This window comes from Mustela nivalis, assembly GCF_964662115.1.
Source record: "Mustela nivalis genome assembly, chromosome: 11".
NCBI classification, from domain to species: Eukaryota; Metazoa; Chordata; class Mammalia; order Carnivora; family Mustelidae; genus Mustela; species Mustela nivalis.
In genome coordinates this window covers 12,180,302-12,206,633 of record NC_139030.1, presented here as the reverse complement: position 1 = coordinate 12,206,633, position 26,332 = coordinate 12,180,302, and the positions used below count along the sequence as shown (strand labels likewise).

Here is a 26,332-nt window from a genome sequence, read left to right as displayed (position 1 = left end):
GCCCTGAGACCACACTCTTGAGAACTGCTTTTTCCAAACAAGTTTCTTCGCTTATTGCTCACCCTCCCTCCCCGCTTGGTATCTTCTCCATTGATGTCTGTATTTTTTCATTGTCCCATAATTCCTCCCACCTTCCATTTTTTATCTGCTCTTTTCTACCTTATATTGTTTTCCATTTAAGGCTGATCTCCAAGTTTTCACTGATGATTCTAGTCTCTCTGACTATCTTGTCTCTAAAATCTGTTGGCAAGTATATAGTAAGTTCCATATGATTCATACTTCAGTGTTCTAAGTTTTCTTGTGTTTCTCTTTCCAGTCACATTATAAAGCACCTTTGAATTAGTGACTCTTAAAAATTGGCAAGACAAAATAAGAGTTTCTCCTTACAGTGATTAGTACAAGGTGATGTTTGTTGGTTGATGGGAAGTAACACTTTCTGCAGAAGTGCATATACATCACAAATTCTCTTTTGGCCTTAAGTAGTTTACTGGAAAATTACAGTATCTTACATGTTACCTGATATATGGCAGTATTTTTGGTATTCCAAGTAAGTTTTTAAGAATAGATTTTGTAAAGATTCGTTTATTTGAGAGAGAGAGAGAGAGAAAGAAGCCTGTGCACGATCCAGGGGAGGGGCAGAGAGAGAGAATCTCAAGTAGACTCCCCATTGAGTGTGGAGTCCAGTATGGGGCTTGATCTCAGGACCCTGAGATCATGACCTGAGCCGAAATCAAGAGTCAGATGCTCGACTGACTGAGCCACCTAGCGCCCCTAAACCTTGTATAACTAAAACTATCTCCAGTTCAGGCTTGTTGATCTTGTGAGTCATTTGTTGATTAATTTATTTTCTTACCATTTCAGAAAAAAGCCAAAGGACAAGAGCTCTTTGATCAGATAATGTACCATTTGGACCTTATTGAAAGTGACTATTTTGGACTGAGATTTATGGATTCTGCACAAGTAGCAGTGAGTAGCTGTTTTTTTGAAGTTCCTGTGTGGGAGCAAAAATGGAAAATTTCAGATGACATGCTTAGTGCTGCAAGGCTATATATTCTTACTGCATTCTCTTTTCCTTCTGATTTTCTATTATGGTCTGAAGTTTTGACCATTTCAAAATAACCTGAAGCGTTTGTTAAAAAAATATGAGTCCTGGCCCTTGCCCATATCATTAGAGCATGATCTTTCCAGCCGAGCCTAGGAAATATGTCTTTTTTAATAACCATTGGGTTGCTTGTTGGGCAGACTAAAGTTTGAGAACCACTGCATAATGGAAAGGGAGCTAAAATAGGAGATTTGTGGGTTCTTGCGTAAGTGATAGAAGTTACTAATTTGCAAATTAAGGTGAGTAGATTAGGTTATCTTTAAAATCCCTTCCCGATCTTTGATTCTATAAATGTTCTTTGACCATCTGCTTTTCACAAGAGAGGAATGTGTGTATATGATAGGAAGTTGGAAGCTTTTCAGAGATCTGTTATACTAGGATTTGACTGGAGAGTGTTTGAGACAAAGTAGTAGATGATAAGATTAGAAGGTGGTTTAGTGGACTTATCGTCCAAACTGAATACCAATAGTATTAAATAATAGATGGACAATATTTACTCTCTAATAATTGGGATTAGGGTTTTTTTGAGCAAGGAGGTCATATTTTGCTTCAGGAAGTATTATATAGAAAAACTGTATAGGATTATTTGGAATTGGCAGAGATTGAAGTCAGAAAGAGTTATTGCAGATCCCGGGGATAAAAGTAATATTAAGGCCTGGAATAGGACATTCACGGTAGCAGGGAGGGGTGGGGCGGTAGTAGAGATAAGGGTATTAAGACAGCAAGCTCTGTGTTCTGGAAGTCTGTGATGGAGGAGTGTGTATGTATGTGTATGTGTTTAGCGACAAATTAATTGTAGTATCTAGGACTCACAGAAACAATATATAAGAAATCTCAAGTTCTTTTTGGAGTGGGGCATTCATTTGGTGTGATTAATAAATAAACTAGAATACCTCTGTAAGATAATATTAAAAACTCAGACCTTTTGGAGATGAACTCCTTTGTTGGCTTTATAGAGCATCTTGGCTAAATTTACCGCTGTTAATGCTAGCTACAATTTTTTTTTTCTCTGATTTCCATACCCTTAGTCCCCTTTCCTGAGTTTAAAAGAAATTAAGCATAAACATTTTGTAACAAGAGTACTGGTTACATTTTGGCAAACCCATATAATGGAATACTCTACAGCTCATTAAAAATGTACTAATTGACACAAAAGTGTACTAATTGACATAGAATAATGTAGGAAAAAAAGGGTTACAGAACAATATATTTGAGTATTTTTATTTAAAAAAAAGGGGGGGGGCATCTGGGTGGTTTAGTCCTTAGGTGTCTACCTTAGGCTCAGATCATGATCCCAGGGTTCTGGGATCGAGCCACACATTGGGCTCCCTGGGGAGGCCTACTTCTCCCTCTCCCACTCTGCCTACTTGTATTCTCTCTCTTGTTGTGTTTCTGTCAAATAAATAAGTAAATCTTAAAAAAAAAAAAAAAAGGTGTCATTATGTACACATATATGCATAAAATATTTGCAAAGCTATTTCCCATAGTTTCAGAGTTCTCATCTCTGGATGGAGTTTGTAGAGGAGGTCTTTCTTTTATTTTTCATTTTAATGTTATTTCTCTCCAGTTGGACTAAATCCATTGAGGGCAGGGGATGAGTCTTACTTACCACTGTTGCCCAGCACGTAGTGGACATATAAAATATTTATCAAATTAAATTCTGGTGCACTACTTTGATCTAAAGGCTTGGTTGACTGTTGAGTTTAATTAATTCATCAGTCATCTTACAAATAATGGAATTACAGTCTTGCAATCAGTGAAAAAATAAATATGTTAGGAATAAATAATTCAAAGCTTCCTTTTTTCTGAGGGCTTGTGAAGGAAAAGAGGTAGAAATATGCCAGCATTAAGTTTCAGGTACCTTCTTTCCTTAGGATACATAAATACAGTAGTCTCTATCCATGGTTTCACTTTCCATGGTTTCAGTTACCCATGTTCAACCCCAGTCTGGAAGCAGGTGATCTTCCTTCTGACAGAAGGTTATTGGTAGCCTAAAGCTACATCATAGTGCCTACACCATTCACCTTACTTCATCTCATCATGTAGGTGTTTTATCATCTCATGGCATCATGAGAAGAAGGGTGAGTACAGTATAATAAGATACTGTCAGAGAGAGACCACATTCACAAAATTTTATTATGGTATATAGTTATAATTGTTCTATTTTATTACTAATTATTGTTATTAATACCTTACTGTGCCTAATTTACACATTAAACTCTAAAAGTATGTATAGGAAAAAATATATATTGGGTTTGGTACTATCTGTGATTTCAGGCATCCACCAGGGGTCTTGGAATGTATCTTCCACAGATAAGTGGGGCAGGGGTTGGGGAGCTATTGTAATTGGGGGAAAGAAATAGACATGCAGCTTTAGGTAAGTTGTATTATTTACTCTTTGTTAATATCAGTAATTACTGAATTACTAGATCCATTAATTTTTTTCCCTTCATTTGATACACATATAGTGCCTTTCTTTTGGTCATAATAAGTTTTTAGTAAAGCCAGTATTAGAACTCTTTTTTTTTTTAAGGTTTTATTTCTTTAACTATTTCTACACCCCACATGAGTCTTGAACTCATGAACCTGAGATCAAGAATGCAACCACATGCTCCTCTAACTGAGCCAGCCAGGCGCCCTAGAACTTTTAATCCCTACTCTTTTTAGTTGTAACTTATCCTTTCCAAACCCAGAAATCTAGGCATTAAGATTAAATTTTAGTAAGATTTACTTTTTGTTTTTGCTGTTACTGAAATACACTATGTGCGTTGAACTGGAAAAACAATAGCTGGTAGATGAAAGCTATTCAAAGATGAAAGCTCCAGATAAAATTTTACATGTTCTTGGGGTGCTTGGGTGACTCAGTGGGTTAAAGGCTCTGCCTTTGGCTAAGGTCATGATCCTAGGGTCCTGGGATCGAGCCACATCGGGCTCTCTGCTCAGCGGGGAGCCTGCTTCCCTTCCTCTCTCTCTGCCTGCCTCTCTGCCTGCTTGTGATCTCTGTCTGTCAAATAAATAAATGAAATCTTAAAAAAAAAAATTCACATCTTCTTAAAGTACTGACTCACACAATTCTACAATTTTATGACATCAGTAAGCATAGAAAAGACTCTTAGGTATTTGTCATGTGGCCAGATTTAACCCCAGAATAAAAGAAAATTGATACTTGCAAACAGGTCAGTTTATTGGTGAAGATAGTGAACTCGATCAAGTGAAGTTTTTGGCTAGGGTCATCTGTGTAAACTAATTTAGCACTATGATTTTCGTGTCTGTCTTATTTAGTATAAGGGTAGAATCCAAAGAATGTTGAGGCAGGGTAAAAAAATGACCCAAACCAGATTAAGACACTATATAAAAAGAAAACTATGGGCCAACATCTCTGATGAACAGAGATACAGAAATCCTCAACAAAGTGTTAGCAAACCAAATCCAATACCATTCACCACAATCACTTGGAATTTATTCCCGGGATGCAAAGGTAGTTCAGTATTGGCATATCAGTCAGTGTGGTACGTATCAGTAAGTAAAAGGATAAAAACCATTTGATCATTTCAGTAGATGCAGAAAAAGCGTCTGACAAAGTACTACATCCATTCATGATAAAAGCCCTCAACAAGGTAGATTTAGAAGGAACATACCTCAACATATAAAGGCCATATATGAAAAACTGACAGCTTACCTTATACTCAATATTGACAAACAGAGAAGTTTTCTCCAAAATCAGGAACAAGACAAGGATGTTCACTCTCAACACTGTTATTGACCATAGTACTGGGAGTTCTAGCAATCACGTAAGAAAAAGGATTAAAAGGCATTCCAATTGGTGTGTTTTTGTTTGCTTGTTTTTTAAAGATTGATTTATTTGAGATAGAGCAAAAGAGAAAGCATGAGCAGGAGGGAGAGGGAGAAGCAGATTCCCCACGGAGCAGGGAACCTGATGTGGGGCTCAGTCCCACGACTTTGAGATCATGACCTGAGCCAAAGTCCTATACTTAACCGACTGAGCCACCCAGGTGCCCCAGAGACATCCAGGTGAGTAAGGAAGAAGTAAAACTTCAACTGTTTGCAGATGCATGATATTATATATAGAAAGCCTTAAAGACTCCACCAAAAAACCGTTAGTGCATTTCTGTACACTAATAATGAAGCAGCAGCAGGAGAAATTAAGAAAGCAATCTCAGGTACAGTTGCACCAATACCTGGGAATAAACTTAACCAAGGGAGTGAAAGACCTGTAACTATAAAACATAAAACTGTAAAACATTGATGATAGAATTTGAACAACAAAAAGAAATAGATTATTCCATGCTTATGGATTGGGAGAACAAATTCTGTTAAAATGTCCATACTACCCAAAGTAATCTGTAGATTTAATGCAATCTCTGTCAATATATCAATAGCATCTTTTACAGAGCTAGAACAAATAATCCTAAAATTTGTACGGAACCACAGAAGACCCCAAAGAGCTAAAACAGTCTTGAAAACAAAAGAGCTGGAGGTACCACAACCCCAGATTTCAAGTTACACTACAAAGCTACAGTAATCAACACAGCATGGCACTGGTGCAAAAATAAACACATAGGTCAATGGAATGGGATAAAAAGCTTAGAAACAAGCCCACAATTACATGGTCTTTGGCAAAAGCAGCAAGAATATACAATGGGGAAATCAGCCTCTTCAACAAATGGTGTTGGGAAAATTGGACAACTCTATGCAAAATAATGAAACTGGATCATTTTCTTAAGTCATACACAAAACTAAACTCAAAATGGATTTTCGAGACCTATATGTGAAACCTGAAACCGTAAAAATCCTAGAAGAGAGCATAAGAAGTAGTTTTTCTGACATCAGCCATAGCAGCATTAGGGGAAATAAAAGCAAAAATAAACTATTGGGACTACATGCAAATAAAATGTAACCTACTGAATGGAAGAATATATTTGCAAATGACATATCTGATAAAAGGTTAGTATCTAAAATATATAAAGAACTTATACAACTCAGATCTTAAAAAAACAGATTATCCAATTAAAAAATGGGCAGAAGATATGAGCAGACATTTCTGCAGAAAAGACATCCAGATAACCAACAGACACATGAAAAGATGCTCATCCTCACTTACCATCAGGGAAATGCAAATCAAACCGACAATGAGATGCCTGTCAGACCTGTCAGAATGGCTAAAGGAAAAAATAAGGAACAAATGTTGGTGAGGATGTGGAGAAAAAGGAACACTTTATATACTGTTAGTGGGAATGTGAACTGATGCAGTTATTGTGGAAAACAGTATAGAGGTTCCTCAAAAAAATAAAAATAGAACTACCCTATGATCCAGGAATTGCACTATTGGATATTTACCCAAAGAATACAAAAACACTCAGAGGATATATACACCTCTGTGTTTATTGCAGCATCATTAATTTGACAATAGTGAAATTATGAAAGCAGCCCAGATGTCCAGTGATAGATGAATGGATAAAGAAGAGGTGGTATATATCTCCAATGGAATATTATTCACCCATAAAAAAGAACGATACTATGCCATTTGCAACAACATGGATGGAGCTAGAAGGTCTAACACAAAGCAAAATAAGTCAGAGAAAGAAAAATACATTTGATTATTTCACTCATATGTGGAATTTAAGAAGCAAAACAAATGAACAAAGGGGAAGAAAGAGATAAGCCTACAGACTCTTAATTATAGAGAACAGGGCACCTGTGTGGCTCATTCAGTTAAGCATCTGCCTTTGGCTCAGGTCAGGATCCCAGGTTCCTGGGATCGAGTCCTGCATAGGGCTCTCTGCTCAGTGGGGAGCCTGCTTCTCCTTCTACCCTTGTCCCCCTGCCCCTGCTTGTGATCTGTCTCCTTCTTTCTCACTTTCTCTCTCTCAAATAAATAAAATCTTTAACAAAAAATTAATAGGGAACAGAACTGATGGTTACCGGAGGGGAGGTGAGTGGGCAAATAGGTGATAGGAATTAATGAGTACACTTAAGCACTAAGTAATGTACAGAATTGTTGAATCACCATATATCACCTGAAACTAATATAACATTGTATGTTAACTATACTGTAATTAAAATAAAAACCTTGAAAAATGATCAAGGAATTACGTGTTACATTTCAATCTTAAATATATTATATGTATGCCTGTATATATAAAATCAGTGTGTTAAAGTTTAGTTTATTGGTCATTTCAGATAATTCCGAAATATGTACAACTGGAATTATGCATTTACTTTTCTTCCTGTGAATCTGTAAAATCTGAGTTTGCTCTTGTTTACTTTTGCTTATACCAGCTCATTTTATGTTCACATACACATTTAATGTGTAGTTGAAATAATGTCATATTTACAGAAAAGTTGTAAGAACAGTGTAAATAAATATTTTTGTAGAACCATTTGAGAAATAGTTGCAGGTGTCTCGTCGCCCCTGAATTCTTTAGTGTATTTTTCCCACAAGTATATTCTGTATAGCTTAGTGCAGCCATCAAAACCAGGAAGTTGACATTGTGACATTACCACCATCTAATCCTCAGACTCCATTCATATTCTCCAGTTGTCTGTACAGTGTCCTTTCTAGCCAAAGGGTCTAGTTCAGAATCATGTTTTACATTCAGTTGTTAGATTTCTTCAGTTGCCTTCATCTTGGAATACTGTGGTCCCTCAGTCTTACCTTGACTTTCACACTTCTGAAGATACAGGTCAGTTATTTTATGGGCTGTACCTCAGTTTGGGTTTGGCTGGTGTTTCCTCATGAAGTATGTTAATCTTAGATACTTTGGCAGGAAAATAGGTGAAGTGATGCTGTGTTTCCTTATTCTATCAAGTGACGTTTAATTTTATTTTGTCCCATTACTGGTGATCTTAACTTTTAACTTTGAATCTTCTTTTTTTTTTTTTTTTTAACAGGATGGAGAGGGGCCTTGGTGGTAGGGAGACAGAGAGAGAGAGAGAGAATGAGAGAGAATATCTTTCTTTTTTAAAAAAAATTTTTATTGTGTTATGTTAGTCACCATATAATACATTATTAGTTTTTGATGTAGTGTTCCAAGAGTCATTGTTTACATATAACACCCAGTGCTTCATGCAATGCATGTCCTCCTTAATACCACTACCAGGCTTAATCCCCCCACGCCCACCCCTGTAAAAAAAACCCTGTTTGTTTCTCAGAGTCCACAGTCTGTCATGCTTCATTTCCCCCCTCTGATTTCTTCACTTTTCCTTTCCTTCTCCTAATGCCCTCCATGTTATTCCTTATGTTTCACAAGTAAGTGAAACCATATAATAATTAACTTTGAGAGAGAATATCTTAAGCAGGCTCCAGGCTCAGTGTGGAGCCTAACATGGGGCCTGATTTCAAAACCTTGAGATAATGACCTGAGCCAAAATCAAGAGTTGGACACTTAACCAACCAGCCACACCAAGTGTCCTGATACTTTGATCCTTTGATTAAGGTAGTGTAATTAAGTTTTTCTTTTTTTTCTTAGTCTCTTTTTTCTTTCTTTTTTTTTTCTTTTGTGTACAGTTACATTGACAAGACTTTCTTATCAAACTTTATTTATTTATTTATTATTTACTTGACAGATCACAAGCAGGCAGAGAGGCAGGCAGAGAGAGAGGGGGAAGCAGATTCCCTGTTGAGCTCAGAGCCTGACTTGGGGCTCAATCCTAGGACCCCGAGGTCATGACCTGTGCTGAAACTAAGAGTTGGCCATCCAACTGACTGTGCCACCCAGGTGCTCCAAGATTCAGACCTTCTGCTCTGAGAAAGACTCTGTTAAGCGGGTAAAAAGCCAGGTTATACACTGGGAGAAGACTGACAAGGAGCTCAATATGTAAAGAACTAAACTCAACAGTTATAAAACGGAAGACAAGAGTCATTTAACTGAAGAGAATATATAGATGGTAGACAAATACATGAAAAGAGGTTAGGCATCAGTAGGTATCAGGGAAATGCAAATTAAGACCTTGATGAGGCATCAGCACAACACATGTTTTAGAATAGCTAAAATAAAAATAGTGACAATTCCAACTGCTAACTGAGGATGTAGAGAAACTGGGCCTCTCATATTGGTATCAGAATATAAAAATGTTAACAGCCATTATGGAAAATAATCTGTCAGTTTTCTAAAATAGTAAATATACATTAACCATATAATTCAGCATTTGTATGCATGACATTTATCCCAGAGAAGTGAAGACTTATTTCCTTACAAAACCTGTGCATGATTATTTGTAGCAGCTATATTTGTAACAGAAAAAAAAACTTGGGGGTGGGGAGAAAGTCATGTAGTTGTTTGATTAAATTAACTGTGAGCACTGTTCAACAATAGAAAAATACCTATTGATTCTATGGATACTCAGAACAACTTGGATGGATTTCAGGGGCATTATGGTGAGTGAAAAAAGCCAATCTCAAAAGGTCATATACTGTATAATTCCACTTACATAGCGTTCTTGAAAAGACAAAATTGTGAAGATCATATTAATGTTGCTAGGGTTTAAGGAAGTTGGAGGTGGGGGGAGGCGAGTGTGTATTACTATATCACGTGAACTATCAAGGAGTCGTGAGCATTTTTTGTTGTTGTTAATAGACTATTTCTTTTTTTTTTTTTTTTTTAAGCTTTTTTGAGGAATTTTTTTTTTTTTTTTAAGATTTTATTTATTTATTTGACAGACAGAGATCACAAGTAGGCAGAGAGCAGGCAGAGAGAGAGGAGGAGAGGAAGCAGGCTCCCTGCAGAGCAGACAGCCCGATGCGGGGCTCGATCCCAGGACCCTGGGATCATGACCCGAGCCGAAGGCAGTGGCTTTAACCCACTGAGCCACCCAGGCGCCCCGTTAATAGACTATTTCTTTACAGTGATAGTGGTACTAGTTACAGAAGTCCAGACTTGTAGTAAAATGGCGTATAACATAGTACTAAGGTCAGTTTCCTGGTTTTAATTTGTACTATGGTAATGTTAGATGTAACCATTGGGGGAAGGTGGGGATGGGACACAGGACCTCTCACTATTATCATTGTAACTTCCAGTGAATATTTCATAATAAGTTTCTTTAAAGAATAAGAAAAATAGGGGTGCCTGGGTGGCTCAGTGATTAAGTGTCTACCTTCAGCTTAGGTCATGATTTCAGCGTCCTGGGATCGAGCCCCACATTGGGCATCCTCTCAGGGCGCCTACTTCTCCCTCTTCCTCTGCTGCTCCCCCTGCTTGTGTTCTCTCTCTGTCTGTCTGTCTCTCTCCCTCTCTATGTCAAATAAAAAATAAAATCTTAAAAAAAAAAAAAAGAAAAATAGAGTCTGGGCCAAACAAATTAAGTGTCAGGGCCAAGATTTAACTCTCTGGCCTATGTTAGTGCCCTCTGTTTGGTGAAGTTTTTCAAGTTTCATATTTAGAACTTAGAATTTTAACTGGTCCATCAAGGTTGTTTTGTTCTGTTTTGTTCTTCATTTATTTTGAGAGGGAGTAAGGGACGGAAAGGAGGGGAAAGAATCTTCCTTAAGCAGATTCTGTGCTGAGTGCAGAGCCCAACTCAGGGCTCAATCTTAGGACCCTGAGATCATGACAAGAGCCGAAATTAAGAGTTGCCATTGGGAATGCCTGGGTGGCTCAGTCACTTAAGCATCTGCCTTAGGCTCAGGTCATGATCTCAGGGTCTTGGGATTGAGTCCTGCATCAGGTTCCTTGCTAGGCAGGGAGCCTGCTTCTCCCTCTGCCTGCGGGTCCCCTGCTTGTGTGTGCATGCACGCTTGTGTGCTCTTGCTCTCTTTCTCTCTCTGTCAAATAAATGAATAAAATCTTAAAAAAAAAAAAAAAAGTTGGTGCTTAAGCAGCTGAGCCACTCAGGTGCTCCGGTCCATTAACTTCTTAGAGTTATCTAGAGTGTAGACACTTTTGTCATGTTTTAGGAAGGGGAAGCAAAAGATAGCATTTCCCCTTTTCTTGGGAAAGAAGGAAAATTAACAGGTTTTTATTTTTTTGCCTTTTTAAAAAGTTGATTTGATAGCTTGTATTGGTTCTGTATATATTGTTTAAACTTCCCTTGTTCTCTGTGTAAAAATCCCAAGTAAATTGCCAGCACACAGTATTCAGCAGCTTATTAAAAGTATAAGTAACACATTTTGATCAGGTTGAGTTTATTCTCAGAAATGCAAGGATGAGGGGCAGCTGGGTGGCTCAGTCATTAAGCATCTGCCTTTGACTCAGGTCATGATCCTGGAGTCCTGGGTTTGAGTCCCACATTGGGCTGCTTGCTCAGCGGGAAGCCTGCTTCTCCCTCTCCCACTCCCCTGCTCGTGTTCCCTCTCTCTCTGTGTCTCTTTCTGTCAAATAAATAAATAAAATCTTTAATTAAAAAAAAGAAAAAGAGAGGCGCCTGGGTGGCTCAGTGGGTTAAAGCCTCTGCCCTCAGCTCAGGTCATGATCTCAGGGTCCAGGGATCAAGTCCTGCACGGGCTCTCAGCTCAGCAGGGAGCCTGCTTTCTGGTGTGTGTGAGCCGCCCCCCCCCTACTTGTGATCTCTGTAAAATAAATAAATAAAATATTTGAAAAAAAAATGGGAGGATGATTCAGTATCAATTGAGATAATTTGTCATATATGGTTTTTCATGCCACTTGTTTCCTGCCTTTGTTTTAAGAGGATTGTACTTTCTTGCTCAGTTGCTATCAGGCTCGGCTATGTGTCTTGCCTCTGGCAATGGAATCTGAGTTGATGTGCTGTCTGCCAGTTCTGAGCAGTTTAACCCTTCATTGATGCTTGTTATTGCTTTGGCATATACTTAATTGAAACTACATTAAAAAATGATTGAAACTGAAATCTTTATCACAAAGAAAATAAAGTAACTTGATTAGTTGAAGTTTATGGTATTTAAAGACAACACTATATGGAAATGGAAGTGGAGAGGTTAAATCCAAAGCTGAAGGCTAGAAAATACTTAATTGTCTAGTGGAACACAGGTGCATACCTGGAGGCTGCAGCAGTCCTTTCACTTGATAGTAGATCCAAGCTCATTGAGTTAAAGAGGCTATTCTCCTTTCAGTTTTAGAGTTCAGCTATTTCAGGTACTGTAGGCAAAATGTGTGAGATGTGTTTGTCTTGCTGACCTTCACTTACCTGAGGTTGTGCAGACAACACTTTAGAATTCTTATCAAGTGGTATTTTGATGGACCTTTAAGACTCTTCTTTCTAGCCCCAGAAATCCTGGACTAAAACATCATGGACTTTGGCCAGTATGGAATTGACCTTTTAGTCTGTGTAGCACTATTCAACTTTAGAGGCGGACTTTTTCCCATTTTAGGTGCTGAGTGGACATGTGGCACAACCTGTGTAGGTGGCATGTGTAGAGAACAGACCTGGTGAATACTCAGTCACTTTACTCTCTTTCTATGCAGATACCTCATTATTAACCGTGACAACAATAACAACAACCACCCTAGATTAATAGAGGAGTGATAGAAGCATTTTTATTAAAGACAAGATGATAACTTGCCTATTATTACCAGTGTTATTTAATTTCATAACAGAAGTGCCAGCAATGCAGTTAAAGTTGTTTTATTTTAAAGGCTGGAAAGGAGGAGGTAAAATTACCATTGTTGGCAGGTGATTGGATTATACATTAACTAAGAACCCAACACAAACAGTAGGATTCAATAAAATAGTGGGGAGTGAAAAATATGTAGAAATAAATAGTGTATGTTAAATATATGTCCATATTGTAACACACAGGCACACATATATTTGTTAAATAAGGAGAAACTGTAAAAGGTATATTTCCAAAATAGATTACATGGTCTCTCTGGAGAGTGAGTATAAAACCTGCCTCATCTACATTTCCATTATGAATTTGACTTTTAAGAATTTTAAGAGGGCATATTAATAATATGAAGAAAGGCACAGTGGGAAATATATTTTAATGGCTTATCTAACTCTTCTTTTGAAATGTCTTCTAACACAGACTGTTAACACCAAGAAAGTAATCACCCAGGAAGAATTTATAAGGAATTTAGACTAAATTGAAGTGTTTTCAGTTAGATATTGGTTCTCCATTTTTATTGCATAGTTTTTTTTTTAACATTTTGTTAATTGTTTAAAATTTTCTTTAAAACGATCTTAATTCAGAGCATAAACCTTTACTTTTCAAAGCAGAAATATTTTTTGCAGATGTAGTTGGTTTGAAAGGTGGTTAACATTTCTCTGTTTTAAAGTCTTTGCTCTTTGAGCAAAAGTAATAGGGCATTTCTTTAGTAGAGCTGTGTAGGTGGTTAGAAATCAGGAATCATTTCTTGAAGAGCTGCTTACAGACAGGCTTAGGGACCAGGATGAGGGGGTGTCTGCATGTCAGTGTTTTGAATGCTCCCTAGGTGATTCTTTGATTTAGTTATGTCTCTTGTTTGTGATTACATACTATTTATAATTTCAGATACATGCAGGTAATAATTCTTCTTTCATGCCCAGCTCAATAAGATGGCTTCCTACTTCCTTTGATGGCTAAGTTTATCAACCAGACTTTAAAATTAGGAAATTAGGGAGTTTGTTTCCTTTTTAAGGTATAATGGGGAAAGAGGACTGTATTAGTTTTACCTAGGCATGCAAGAATCTATATCTGCATGCTCTCACCTTTATTTTCTAATGTAATATAAATTCAACTCCTAAAGACCCTGACTGACGAAAATCCTATCAGTGCCTGTCTCTGAGTTCTGAATTTTCCAGTCCCTGGGCTTGGAATGTGGAGGAGATGAAAGAAAACAGACTTGAGAATATGCAAACATGAACTCAGACCTTCCAGAAGAACATCACCAGAACTCCCCAGCTCCTAAGTTTCACTTTAAAATGTGCTTGATGCGTTATCTGAGTTTGGGTCATCTTAAGGGAGTGCAGATGTTAAAGCTCTTATATGCAGGTAAAGAAGAGAATAAAATGCCTGCTTGGAAGAAAACTCTGATCCTTTATCTCACTGGCATGATTTTATGTTTAATGTGCTTAGAATAGTAGGGTATAAATTAAAGATTAAAGGTGTATTTTTTTGGGCGCCTGGGTGGCTCAGTGGGTTAAGCCGCTGCCTTCGGCTCAGGTCATGATCTCGGGGTCCTAGGATCGAGTCCCGCATCGGGCTCTCTGCTCAGCAGGGAGCCTGCTTCCTTCTCTCTCTCTCTCTGCCTGCCTCTCAGTGTACTTGTGATTTCTCTCTGTCAAATAAATAAATAAAATCTTAAAAAAAAGAAAGGTGTATTTTTTTTTAATTAAAAATTTTTAAAAAGATTTTTACTTATTTATTTGACAGAGATCATAAGTAGGCAGAGAGAGAATGGAGGAAGCAGGGCTTGATCCCAGCACCCTGGGATCAGGACGGGAGCTGAAGGCAGAGGCTTTAACCCCCTGAGCCATCCAGGCGCCCCAAAGGTGTATTTTTGTGTATTTTTGAGACTAGCTCTTAAATGTTCTTAAACAGGAACAAATTTAAGTTATAACCATCTAAGAAAGACTATAGATTGTTCTTGAAATAGCATGTGATCTTACATTGTTTCCATCCTTACATTCCTCAAAGTTTATTCTGTCAAAATTTATAGTTAGCCTGTTGATGTTCAGTCCATTGTTAATGTTCCCTAGGTTTTACCAACATGTATAAACGTTTTTTTTTTTTTTCCTACTTCCCTGTTTGAAGAAACTCTGAAAGGAGTCAGAAACCAGTAACATCTTGTTGGAGGGTACATGTGGTGATAGAAATTGGGTATTTGGGGGGTGGCCTATTGCAGGGACTAGAGGGACTGTTGACCGTATACTTTTTAATGCTACTCCCATATTAAACCTATATATAAGTAAATTATTTTTATAAAATACTAAAATAAAGGGTCTGAGTATTTTAAATAATATGTGCTCCTGGTAGAGTAAGTTGAAAATAGAGGAAAGCACAAAGAAGAAAAATCTCACCAGCAGTATCCACTCCCTAGAGATAACATGTTATTGTTTTGTTACAGATAATCTCAATCCAAAAGAAAAAAAGCATGTTTTTATATATACACTTGTACATTTTGACAAAACAATAATATTTTGTAACTTGCTTTTTAAAATTTAACAATATTTTAGAAATAGTTTTCCAGATCCTTAAATATTTGTTTTCCTTGTTTTTAATTGATGCATGGTGTTCTATCATGTTGAAATACTTTATTTAACCAGTTCATTCTTGTTGAATATATATATATATATCATCTTAACTTTCTCTCACATAATTCCTTTTAAGTAAATTTGTACACATCCATAATTATTTCTAGGTATTGAATTGTTGAGTCAAAGACAGGTATTTTATTTTTTGTTTCAGGGGTACAGGTCTATGATTTATCAGTCTTACACAATTTACAGTGCTCACCATAGCACATAACCTCCCCAGTGTCCAAAACTGAGCCACCCTATCCCTCCCGCCCACCTCTACTCTACCATCCCTCAGTCTGTTTCCTGAGATTATGGTTTGTCTCCCTCTCTAGTTTCGTCCTGTTTCATTTTTTTCCCCTCTCTTTCCCTATGATCCTCCGCCTTGTCTCACAAATTCCATGTATCAGTGAGATCATATGATAATTGCCTTTCTCTGATTGACTTATTTCACTTAGCATAATAGCATCTAGTTCCATCCACTTCGTTGCAAATGGCAAGAGTCCATTTTTTGATAGCTGCATAATATACTACTCCCCCCCCACGGACTTGTGTGTGTGTGTTGTGTGTGTAAATATTGTGTGTGTAAGTATGTTGTGTATGTGTGTATCTTGCCTCTTCTTTATCCATTCTTCCGTCAGTGGACAGCTAGGCTCTTTCCATAGTTTGGCTATTGTGGACATTGTTGCTATAAACTTTGGGGTGGATGTGCCCCTTCAGATCACTATGGTTTGTATCTTTGGGGTAAATACCCAGTAGTGCAATTGCTGGGTCATAGGGTAGCTCTGTTTTCAACTTTTTGAGGAACATCATACTGGTTTCCAGAGTTGCTGCACCAGCTTGCATTCCCACTAGCAGCGTAGAAAGGTTCCCCTTTCTCTGCATTCTCACCAACAGCTGTCATTTCCTGACTTGTGAATTTTAGCCATTCTGACTGGTATGAGGTGGTATCTCATTGAGGTTTTGATTTGTACTTCCCTGATGCCAAGTGATTTGGAGCACTTTTTCATGTGTCTGTTGGCCATTTGGATGTCTTTGAAGAAATGTCTGTTCTTGTCTTCTGCCCATTTCTTGATTGGATTATTTGTTCTTTGGGTTTGATGAATTTGATAAATTCTTTGTAGATTTGGGTACTAGCCCTTTATCTTTTTTAAGTATATTCTCCCATTCTGTTAGTTGTTGTTTTTTGGTTTTGTTGACTGTTTCTTTTGCTGTGCTGAAGCTTTTTATCTTGATGAGATCCATTTTTGCCCTTGCTTCCCTTGCCTTTGGGGATGTCTGTGTGTGTGTGTGGGGGGGGGGGTTGCTGTGGCTGAGGTCAGAGAGGTTGCTGCCTGTGTTCTCCTCAAGGGTTTTGATGCATTCCTGCCTTACATTTAGGTCTGTCATCCATTTTGAGTCTTATTTTTGTGTGTGGTGTAAGGAGATGGTCCAGTTCCATTCTTCTGCATGTGGTGGTTCAATTTTCCCAACACCATTTGCTGAAGAGACTTTTTTCCACTGGACATTATTTCCTGTTTTGTTGAAGATTAATTGACCATAGACTTGAGGGTCCATTTCTGGGCAAAGACAGTTATTTTTAGGGCATCTTTAAATTGCCTCCTGGAACAGTTGTGTTAATTTGCATTCATTATGGTGTAGGAGTAACCCTAACCATAGGCATGTGAGATTGCCCAGGCAACCAGCAGACATCTGTTAATTCATTGCAGTAGAGTAGATAAAACCTGAAGATAGAGCAACTTCTGGGTTTCATTTTGTGGGTAGAAGACTATCTGGGGTATAAAAACTAATTTTATCTTCTATCCAATATGTGATTGGCATCAGGCTTTGGTAGGTATTAATATAATTAAGTTTGGGAGTTTTGGATATTGAGTTGCTGGCATTGGCTATGTTGGATGGACTTTTTGCTGTATTAGGTTGACCTCTTTTCTGCTAATAGACTGAATTGTGTTTCTGCTGGCTAGCCTAGGAGTCTATTGGAGAGATGTCCAAAACTGAACAGGTGCTAGATTGAAATAGGCTTAAAAGTGGGTGTCCAACTGAATTTATTAAAAGATGGAGAAGTGGCTGAGGGCCGGGGGGAGCTCCTGGCTGGCTCAGTCAGTAGAGCATGTAACTCCTCCTCCTCCTCTTCTTCCTCCTCCTCCTCTTCCTCCTCCTCCCCTTCTTCTTCTTTTTTAAAAGATTTTATTTATTTGAGAGAGAGAGAGGCAGAGCCTGAGCAGGGGGAAGGAGGCAGAGGGAGAAGGAGAAGCAGACTATCCATTGAGTGGGGAGCCCTGATGTGGGGCTTGATTCTAGGACCTTGAGATCGTGACCTGAGCTGAAGGCAGACACTTGACTGAGCCACCCAGGCACCCCAAGCTCACAGCTCTTGATCTCAGGGTTATGAGTTTGAGCCCAGTGTTGGGTGTAGAGATTACTTAAAAATAAAATCTTTAAAAAAAAAAAAAAAAAGGATGAGAAATGGCCAAATAGCCTATACCCTTGGAATCCAGAGAAAATATTGCATAGTATTTAATTGCCTTTTGAAATGTTAACTGAGCATCTTATTTCAATATGAAGAGGTACGTTGCTTGTACACTGGTAGTTCTGTGAATTTGACTTTCAGATCTTGGGGGAGAATGGAGAGAAGAGGCTCTGCAAATAGTTACAAGGCTATTAACAATGTAGCCTTGTTTACCCAGTCTTTGCCTATCTGGATTTCTGAAACTGGATTCTTTAGCTCTGTGAACTAGTTAGCACAAGAACACTCCTTTCGTTTTTAGGGTGCTTGGAATTGTAAGCATGCTGGAGAGAACACAATCATGTATATCTTAGTTGGGTGAGTGCACCCTGCCACTGTTAGGATTTTTGGTGTTGTAAAGGGATTAATAGAAGTGAGCTAGGAATGGTTTATCTGTGGAAGCCTCTGGAATTGCCTCTTAATGTCTGTTTGTGTTACAGACATTTCATAGTGGGAAGGTTACAGAAATCAAAAGGCTATTAGTATTGAAACCAGAAGCCTGCTAGACACAATGTTAACATTTTTTATTTGTAAAGCAAAGGAGCAAAGATTGCTTTATTTAATAGGTGAGACCTTAGCTATGAGATAGATCTAATCTTACAGTGTAGGCTCTTTCAAAGAGTACTACTTCTGAGTAGTATCTGTTTTGTAAAATTTAAGTGACACTTTTATTTCCCCTCATTTTTGGTTATGATCTCTTAGTAAATCTTACATTTTTATCACAAGAATGAACCAGACAATGGAATATGAGGATACTTTCCTTTTAATTTTAGCATTTTTAAAGAGTCATTTTTGGGGAGGGGGATATGAAAACTAAGGGCAGAATTAAAAATGTCATCCTTGTTACTGTGAGGGAGCAGAGGAAATGTTTTAAGAAGTCCTTTATCTGAGGGGCACCTGGGTGACTCGGTTGACTGGCTGGCTCTTGATTTCAGTTTAGGTCATAATCTCAGGGTCCTGGGATTGAGCCCCACATAGAGCTCTGTGTTCAGTGTGGAGTCTGCTTGTCTCTCGCCCTCTGTTCCTCCCCTTTACCCCCATGCTCTTGCTTGCTTACTCTCTCAAATAAAATCTTAAAAAAAAAAAAAAAGTCCTATATCTGGTTTTAAGTCACTTTTTGCTTATGTGTCATAAGTTTGCTGTAGATATTGGGGGCAGGTAATCCTCCCCCATTTTCATTCTCACTTTTGTTTTTCTCTTTGTGAGATATTTTTAATGATCACTGAAGCATGATGAATATTTTATTAATGAAAATGTTGAGTTCTGTCATCTGCTTCACATCTGATTTTTGCTTTTGTTTTCAGCATTGGCTAGATGGTACCAAGAGCATCAAAAAGCAAGTAAAAAGTAAGTGTTCAAAAAATTGTGAAAAAGTGAGTTTAATTATATTTAATTACATATTAGAAGCTCTGATTCCTAATAAAGAGATCATATTTCAGATGAATTTCTTAGCATCTCTACTTTCTAAAGATAATTTCAATTTGAAACTTTGATCCACCCAGTAAGTTAATATAGGGTTAATAGTAATCTAGAGTCAAGTGCTTTATAGTTTATTTCTTGGAGGATTTGCAACTTGCAAAGGAGATTAACTTCTCATGAGATGCTTAACTTTAAGGAATTTTCCTGTTTGGCATCTGCCCTGCTGTATAAAATATTTTGAGACTTTAAAGATGTATCTTTTAAAAATTAAGAGTAATGAAGCGAAACAATTCACATAAAATGTTATTATCCTAGCAATAGTCAGGGGATACCAATGTCCGATTTGTAATCCCGTTTGTCCTTTGTCATAAGAGGTTTCAGAGCATCTCAACTTTTGTCTTTACAAAATAATGGAACCACTGAGAATTTAGAAGTTAGTGAGATAGGTGAAATGAATTAGAAATTGAGGGGGGAGCTTGCCATCAGCAGTTAATAACCTAGGCATTACTCAGTACTCAAAAGAAATATAGCTTCTCAGGTTTTTTTAGGGCTGTTAGATTGCACAGTCAAAACTTTTATTTGGAAAAAAACAAAAACAAAAAAACCCCTTTTATTTGGTGGTGCCTGGGTGGCTCAGTGGGTTAAGCCTCTGCCTTCGGCTCAGGTCATGATCCCAGGGTCCTGGCATCGAGCCCTGCATCAGGCTCTCTGCTCATTGGGGAGCCTGCTTCCTCCTCTCTCTGCCTTCCTCTGCCTACTTGTGACCTCTCTCTGTCAAGTAAATAAAATCTTAAAAAAAAAACAAAAAAACTTTTATTTGATGCATTTGGCCTAGAACTGTTAGAATTAATCTAGAACTCTCTATTCTTGGGAGGACAGCTAATTATGATAGTACTGTATGATGGTTGGTACATTTTAAAAATCTGCTGATTGATCTTTTTTGTGTAAGTCAGGCTTTAATTAAGCTGTACAATATTTTGGTTTGCGAAGTATTGCCATAATAACCTGTTATCTTTTGTCTCTACTTCAATAGACTTTTTTTTTTTTTAACAAATTTACTGACTGAAAATTCTTACTTGTTGAATAGTTACATAAAAAGTTAAAGTATTTTTTTGTTTGTTTTTTTGTTTTTTAATCACAGTTGGTTCGCCCTATTGTCTGCATCTTCGAGTTAAATTTTATTCCTCAGAACCAAATAATCTTCGTGAAGAGCTAACACGGTAAGATCATTCTAGAGCTATACAGGGTGAAGTTTTGGTCAGCTAGCTAAAGGTGCTAGAAGATGGTCTTTATAATTCTTTCCAGCTTGTAGACCACTAATGAAATGAATCTCTTGCCTTTGGTTAAGACCTCAGACAATAGAATTTCATTTTAGGGGCGCCTGGGTGACTCGGGTCTCTGCCTTTCGCTCAGGTCATGATCTTAGGGTCCTGGGATGGAGTCCCCCATCGGGCTCTCATTTCGTCAGGGAGCCTGCTTCCTCCTCTCTCTCCGCCTGCTTCTCTGCTTGCCTCTCTGCCTACTAATGGTCTCTGTCTGTCAAATAAATAAATAAAATCTTTAAAAAGAAATAGAATTTCATTTTAGGACAGTTTTTTTTTTTTTTAATTTTTATTTATCCACTTGAGAGAGATACGGAGATAGAGACGGTGGGGACGGGGAGAGACAGAGAGTACAAGCAAGGGGAAAGGCAGAGGGAGATGGAGAAGCAGACTCCCTGCTGAGCTGGGAGCTCGACAGGGGGCTCGATCCCAAGACCTGGAAATCATGACCTGACCCAAAGGCAGATGCTTAACCATGTGAGCCACCCAGGTGCTCCAGGACAGTGTTTTTAAGTGTACAATTTTTTTTCCCTTTATCAATTTTTCAAATAAAGACTTGGTTCTCTAGCATCCTGTAAAGGTAACTAGTAAGTTCTTTTTTTTTTTTAAGTATCATTATCAACTCATGGGTTTTAAACATGACTGTATGGTTGACTATATTGTCGTATTATATTTATTAATGTTGTGTTTATTGATGTTCAGAATGATCTATCTTTGGCCTCTGAGAGTTTATTCAAGTTGGCTTCTGACTTTACCAATTGAAATGCCATTGACTGATGGAAAATATTAGAACCTGATTTGGTTTGAATAGTTTTATTTTTATTTTTATTTTTTTTTAAAGATTTTATTTATTTAACAGAGAGAGATCACAAGTAGATGGAGAGGCAGGCAGAGAGAGAGAGAGAGAGAGAGAGGGAGAAGCAGAGAGCCCAATGTGGGACTCAATCCCAGGACCCTGAGATCATGACCTGAGCCGAAGGCAGTGGCTTTAACCCACTGAGCCACCCAGGTGCCCTGGTTTGAATAGTTTTAAAGAAACTTTAAGTAGGTTATATACAATTACTTTTATTTTGTCTTCCATATTTTTTCACTGACTCTATGTGGTAAATTCATGATTAATACACACATATTGTTTATTAAGTAAAAACTGAGTTAGTTGCTGAGTCCCTTTAGAAGGGTTTCCTCTTGAATACTCTGCCAGTGAGATTATAGTTAATCTCCATAGTTACATACATGCACATTTCCTTTCACATATGAGGGGACATGTATTGTGAGAGTAAAGTTAAATGAGATCACAGAGCTCGTTCTCAAAAATTTGCTTAAAACCTTTATCTTTAAGGTGGCTGTGCTGTAGTCTGTGGCCTTTTCTGTTCCTTGCTATTATGAACATGCTACCATCCTGATGCTCATTGTCCCCGTTTTTTTGTTGTTGTTTTGTTTTTCTTTTTTTTCTTTTATAGCGTCTATTGCAGACAAAATTCTATAATTAAGAATGTTTCTTCTTACATTAGGAGAGTTGAATTATTTTTCAAAGTAGGTTTTTCTGGTTAGTTATATATGTGCTTTTTATTTTCCTTAGGTATTTATTTGTTCTTCAGTTAAAACAAGATATTCTCAGTGGAAAGTGAGTATTATTTAAGGTAAACCACATTTTAGGTAATTGAAAATGATTTTGAAAAATAAACTCATAGTTAATTATGAAAAAGAAATGGTCAACATAAAATGTGTATTATTTCCACTTACCTTAAAATTAAGCTTATGAAGTTGACTCATCTAACAAATTCGTGTTTTGGTCTCAGATTAGAGTGTCCCTTTGATACAGCAGTTCAGCTGGCAGCTTATAATCTGCAAGGTAAGCAATTCTTACATTGACTGTTAAGAATAAAGCATAATTTTTTGGGTATATTTTTAGTTAAGAATTTTAAAAGAGTCAAAACGATGTGCAAGAAAAGTAACACTGCTGTTGTTATGTAAACTTGTATCAATAAACTAACTATTACTTTCACTTGTTTTAGAATATTACCTTCTGTTTCTTCCTTTCATTTTATTTGCTCCCTTTCCATCTGTATGTTATTTTCAAACAAAAACTGCAGTCGACTTGATCATTTAATAAGTGTAATGCTATTTTTTTTCCTTGAAAAGAATGCAGGGATATAGGAGTAAATTTTTGCAATAGTTGCATGTTTTGCTTTCTTTAGGTTTATTCTTAAAAATGAATCTATGGAAGAAATGCTTAGAGCATATGTTAAAGTTCCTGATGTTAATTTTAATAATTAAAAAAAGTATTTTCCAGTAAATGAGATTAATGAAAAACTCAGTTTTGTACCTTGTTAAACTGACCATACACTGTTAAGCTTAGGTTTTGTGTGTGTGTGTGTGTGTGTGTGTGTATGTGTGTGAAAAATGGGCATTTTAAGAAAACTATAACTTCGGTCCTCATTCACAAAACAGAAATAAATATTCTATTGGAATATTTGTATATACTAGAATACAAATAAAATTTAGTGATTATTAAGGCATTTATACTTTTTTAGTGATTATATATATACCTAATCCCTCTAGGATCAGTAGTATTTATTTGCAATTATGTGGATAATAATAAGACTAAATTTTTATGTTTTTTATGGTAAACCTAATATTTTTACTTATTTTGTGCTTCCACTGTTTAAGAAAGCATATTTTCTTGTTGATAGAGGGATTGGTGACCAGAAGAAATTTCTGTACTTCAAAAACTTGCCACTAGTGTAAATTATCTACCTGCCTCCATCTACTATCCTAGTCTGTCTACAAGTTAAAATTTGCTTTCTCATGTGCAAAAAGTCAGATATTAGCGTGGAAATGCTATATCTCTAGCACTGTAATAATCAGAAATGTATAATTGCATGCATTTTTTTCTTGAAAGCACATATTTTTACATTTTATTAATTCCTGTATGAGGTTGATAATTCTAAAACTTTCATCTACTGAAAAGCTCTCTTTATCAGTGTATGTGTTTTGCCACTTTCGGCCTCATATATTTTTTCTGGGTCTCAATTGTGTAACTGACTTGATAGCCAAGGTATGTGCTTCTTGAAAATGTGATTTTCTACATTTTTGTGTATTTAACAAAACACTATTCAAAGTAGTGCTTACTGAGTACTTTTTGTTTGATTAATGCATTGTAGTTCTATTTTGTTATCTCTTAACTCTACTTATCACATTTTTTTCCTGAGCAAAAGCTCTTTCCTGCTTTCTCTTTCATCCAGGGCACCATTATTTACATGATTCCTTCATACTTCATCATATCTTCTATATCTCTTTGTCCTGTGTCTAATAGTTTGCCAAATCCTGTCTTAAGGCCCTTAAGAGTAAATTTGCTGAAGTGTTACTCCCATCTCCATAAAATGACTTCTTTGTTTCTCATTTTTTTTTTTTTAAAGATTTTATTTATTTATTTGACAGAGAGAAATTACAAGTACACTGAGAGGCAGGCAGAGAGAGAGAGAGAAGGAAGCAGGCTCCCTGCTGAGCAGAGAGCCCGATGCGGGACTCGATCCCAGGACCCTGAGATCATGACCTGAGCCGAAGGCAGCGGCTTAACCCACTGAGCCACCCAGGCGCCCCTTGTTTCTCATTTATGATTTTATATTTTATCAGAAAAATTTTTGTTAATAACTTTTTCTCATACTTTCAGTTTTTCCTTGCCATTTTAGTATGTATCCTGAACATTAGGTAGCAGATTTTGTTTTGTGTTTTTTAAAAAAACATTATGGTCCAGGGTGCCTGGGTGGCTCAGTGGGTTAAGCCTCTGCTTTCGGCTCACGTCATGATCTCAGGGTCCTGGGATTGAGTCCCTCGTCAGGGAGCCTGCTTCCCCCTCTCTGCCTGCCTCTCTGCCTACTTGTGATCTCTCTCTGTCAAATAAATAAATAAAATCTTGAAAAAAAAATTATGGTCCAGACAAAAGAGCAGTTTCTTCAGTAATAAAGTTGGCATGATAAATATTTTGTAAGGTTGTGCAGACAATAGATGACAATATATTTCTAATATGTCTAATGTGTAGAGTCAGTGTTCAATAGATGAGGTATTATCAGTTTTATTTTTAGCTCAAGATCTATGTATTTCTTCCTACACAGCTGGATTTTTTTTTAAATTTTTAAAATTTATTTGACAGACAGAGGTCACAGGTAGGCAGAGAGGCAGCCAGAGAGAGAGGAAGGGAAGCAGGCTCCCGGCTGAGCAGAGAGCCCGACGTGGGGCTCAATGCCAGGACCCTGGGATCATGACCCGAGCCAAAGGCAAAGGCTTTAGCCCACTGAGCCACCTAGGCGCCCCACAGCTGGATTTTTTTAATAAACGTGGAAATAGTTTAACTTTTAAATATGAGTAAAATATTCTTTTAAAGAAAAATGTCTAAAGCATAGAAAATTAGAATCACCTACCCTGTTTCCCAAACCCACAGTTCAGAGATAACCACAGATGGGTGTACATAAATGTTTGTGCATTCTCCAGGTTTTTTCCTACTGCCTCCCTTCCCCAAATATTTTTTTACTAATTTTCCTTGAAGGTTTTTTTTTTTAATTTAAAATACATTTTTTTTAAAGATTTTATTTATTAATTTGACAGAGAGAAATCACAAGTAGACAGAGAGGCAGCCAGAGAGAGAGGAAGGGAAGCAGGCTCCCTGCTGAGCAGAGAGTCCGATGCGGGACTCGATCCCAGGACCCTGAGATCATGACCTGAACCGAAGGCAGCGGCTTAACCCACTGAGCCACTCAGGCGCCCCTAAAATACATTTTTTAAAGATCTCATTTATTTGTGAGAGAGCGAGCATCGGCAGGGTGGGAGGGGCAGAAGGAGAAGCAGACTCCTGCTGGGCTAGATCCCAGGACCCTGGGGTCATGACCTGAATGGAAGGCAGATATTTAACCTACTAAGCCACCCAAATGCCCCTCTCTCAGTTACTTCTTTAGGATTAACAATTTATAATTCCAGGATAGAGACTGTATCCTTTTTTTTTTTTTTTTAAAGATTTATTTATTTATGTGAGAGAGAGAAAAGAGAGCATGCAAATGGGGGGAGGAGCAGAGGGAGAGGGATAAAGCAGACTATGTGTTCACCAAGAAGACTGACCCAGGACTGGATCCCATGACCCTGAGATCATTATCTGAGCTGAAATCAAGAGTGGATGCTAGGGGCGTCTGGGTGGCTCAGTGAGTTAAGTCTCTGCCTTTGGCTCAGGTTATATCTCAGGGTCTTGGAATTGAGCCCCGCATCAGGCTATCTGCTCAGCAGGGAGCCTGCTTCCCCCCCCCCCTTTCTCACTGTTTGCTGCTCTCTCTGTCTGTTAAATAAATAAATTAAAATCTTAAAAAAAAAAAAAAAAAAAAAAGAGTTGGACGCTTAACCAGTTGAGCCCCCCAGGCACCCGAGACTATCTTTTAGTGGTGTGTGATGTCATGTTCTCTGCACATTAGATTCTTTTTGTTTTGTTTTGTTTTGTTTTGTTTTAAAGAGAGAGCATGTGTACAAGCTGGGGGTGGGAAGGGAGAGAGGGAGAGAGAGTCTTAAGCAGGCTTATGCCCAGTGCAGAGCCTGACATGGGGCTTAGTCTCACAACTCTGAGATTATGACCTGAGTCAAAATCAAGAGTCTGGGGGCACCTGGGTGGCTCAGTGGGTTAAGTCTCTGCCTTCGGCTCAGGTCATGATCTCAGGGTCCTGGGATTAAGCCCCACATCAGGCTCTCTGCTCAGCAGGGAGCCTGCTTCTCCCTCTCTGTCTCTGCCTGCCTCTCTGCCTACTTGTGATCTCTCTTTCTGTCAAATAAATAAATAAAACCTTTCAAAAAAAATCA

The 26,332-nt window shown here is 37.7% G+C and overlaps 1 protein-coding gene across 8 annotated transcripts in view; it reads left to right on the top strand.

Annotated features, from left to right (window-relative positions):
- EPB41L5 (erythrocyte membrane protein band 4.1 like 5) overlaps positions 1-26,332 on the top strand; it is a 146,524-nt gene that overhangs the window by 23,136 nt on the left and 97,056 nt on the right. For all 8 annotated transcript variants that reach the window (XM_082689834.1, XM_082689836.1, XM_082689835.1 and 5 more), the window contains exons 3-7: positions 862-966; positions 19,061-19,103; positions 20,317-20,395; positions 22,077-22,121; positions 22,297-22,349. In XM_082689834.1, coding sequence (XP_082545960.1) covers positions 862-966; positions 19,061-19,103; positions 20,317-20,395; positions 22,077-22,121; positions 22,297-22,349 — 325 coding nt within the window. The remainder of the gene's footprint in view (positions 1-861; positions 967-19,060; positions 19,104-20,316; positions 20,396-22,076; positions 22,122-22,296; positions 22,350-26,332) is intronic.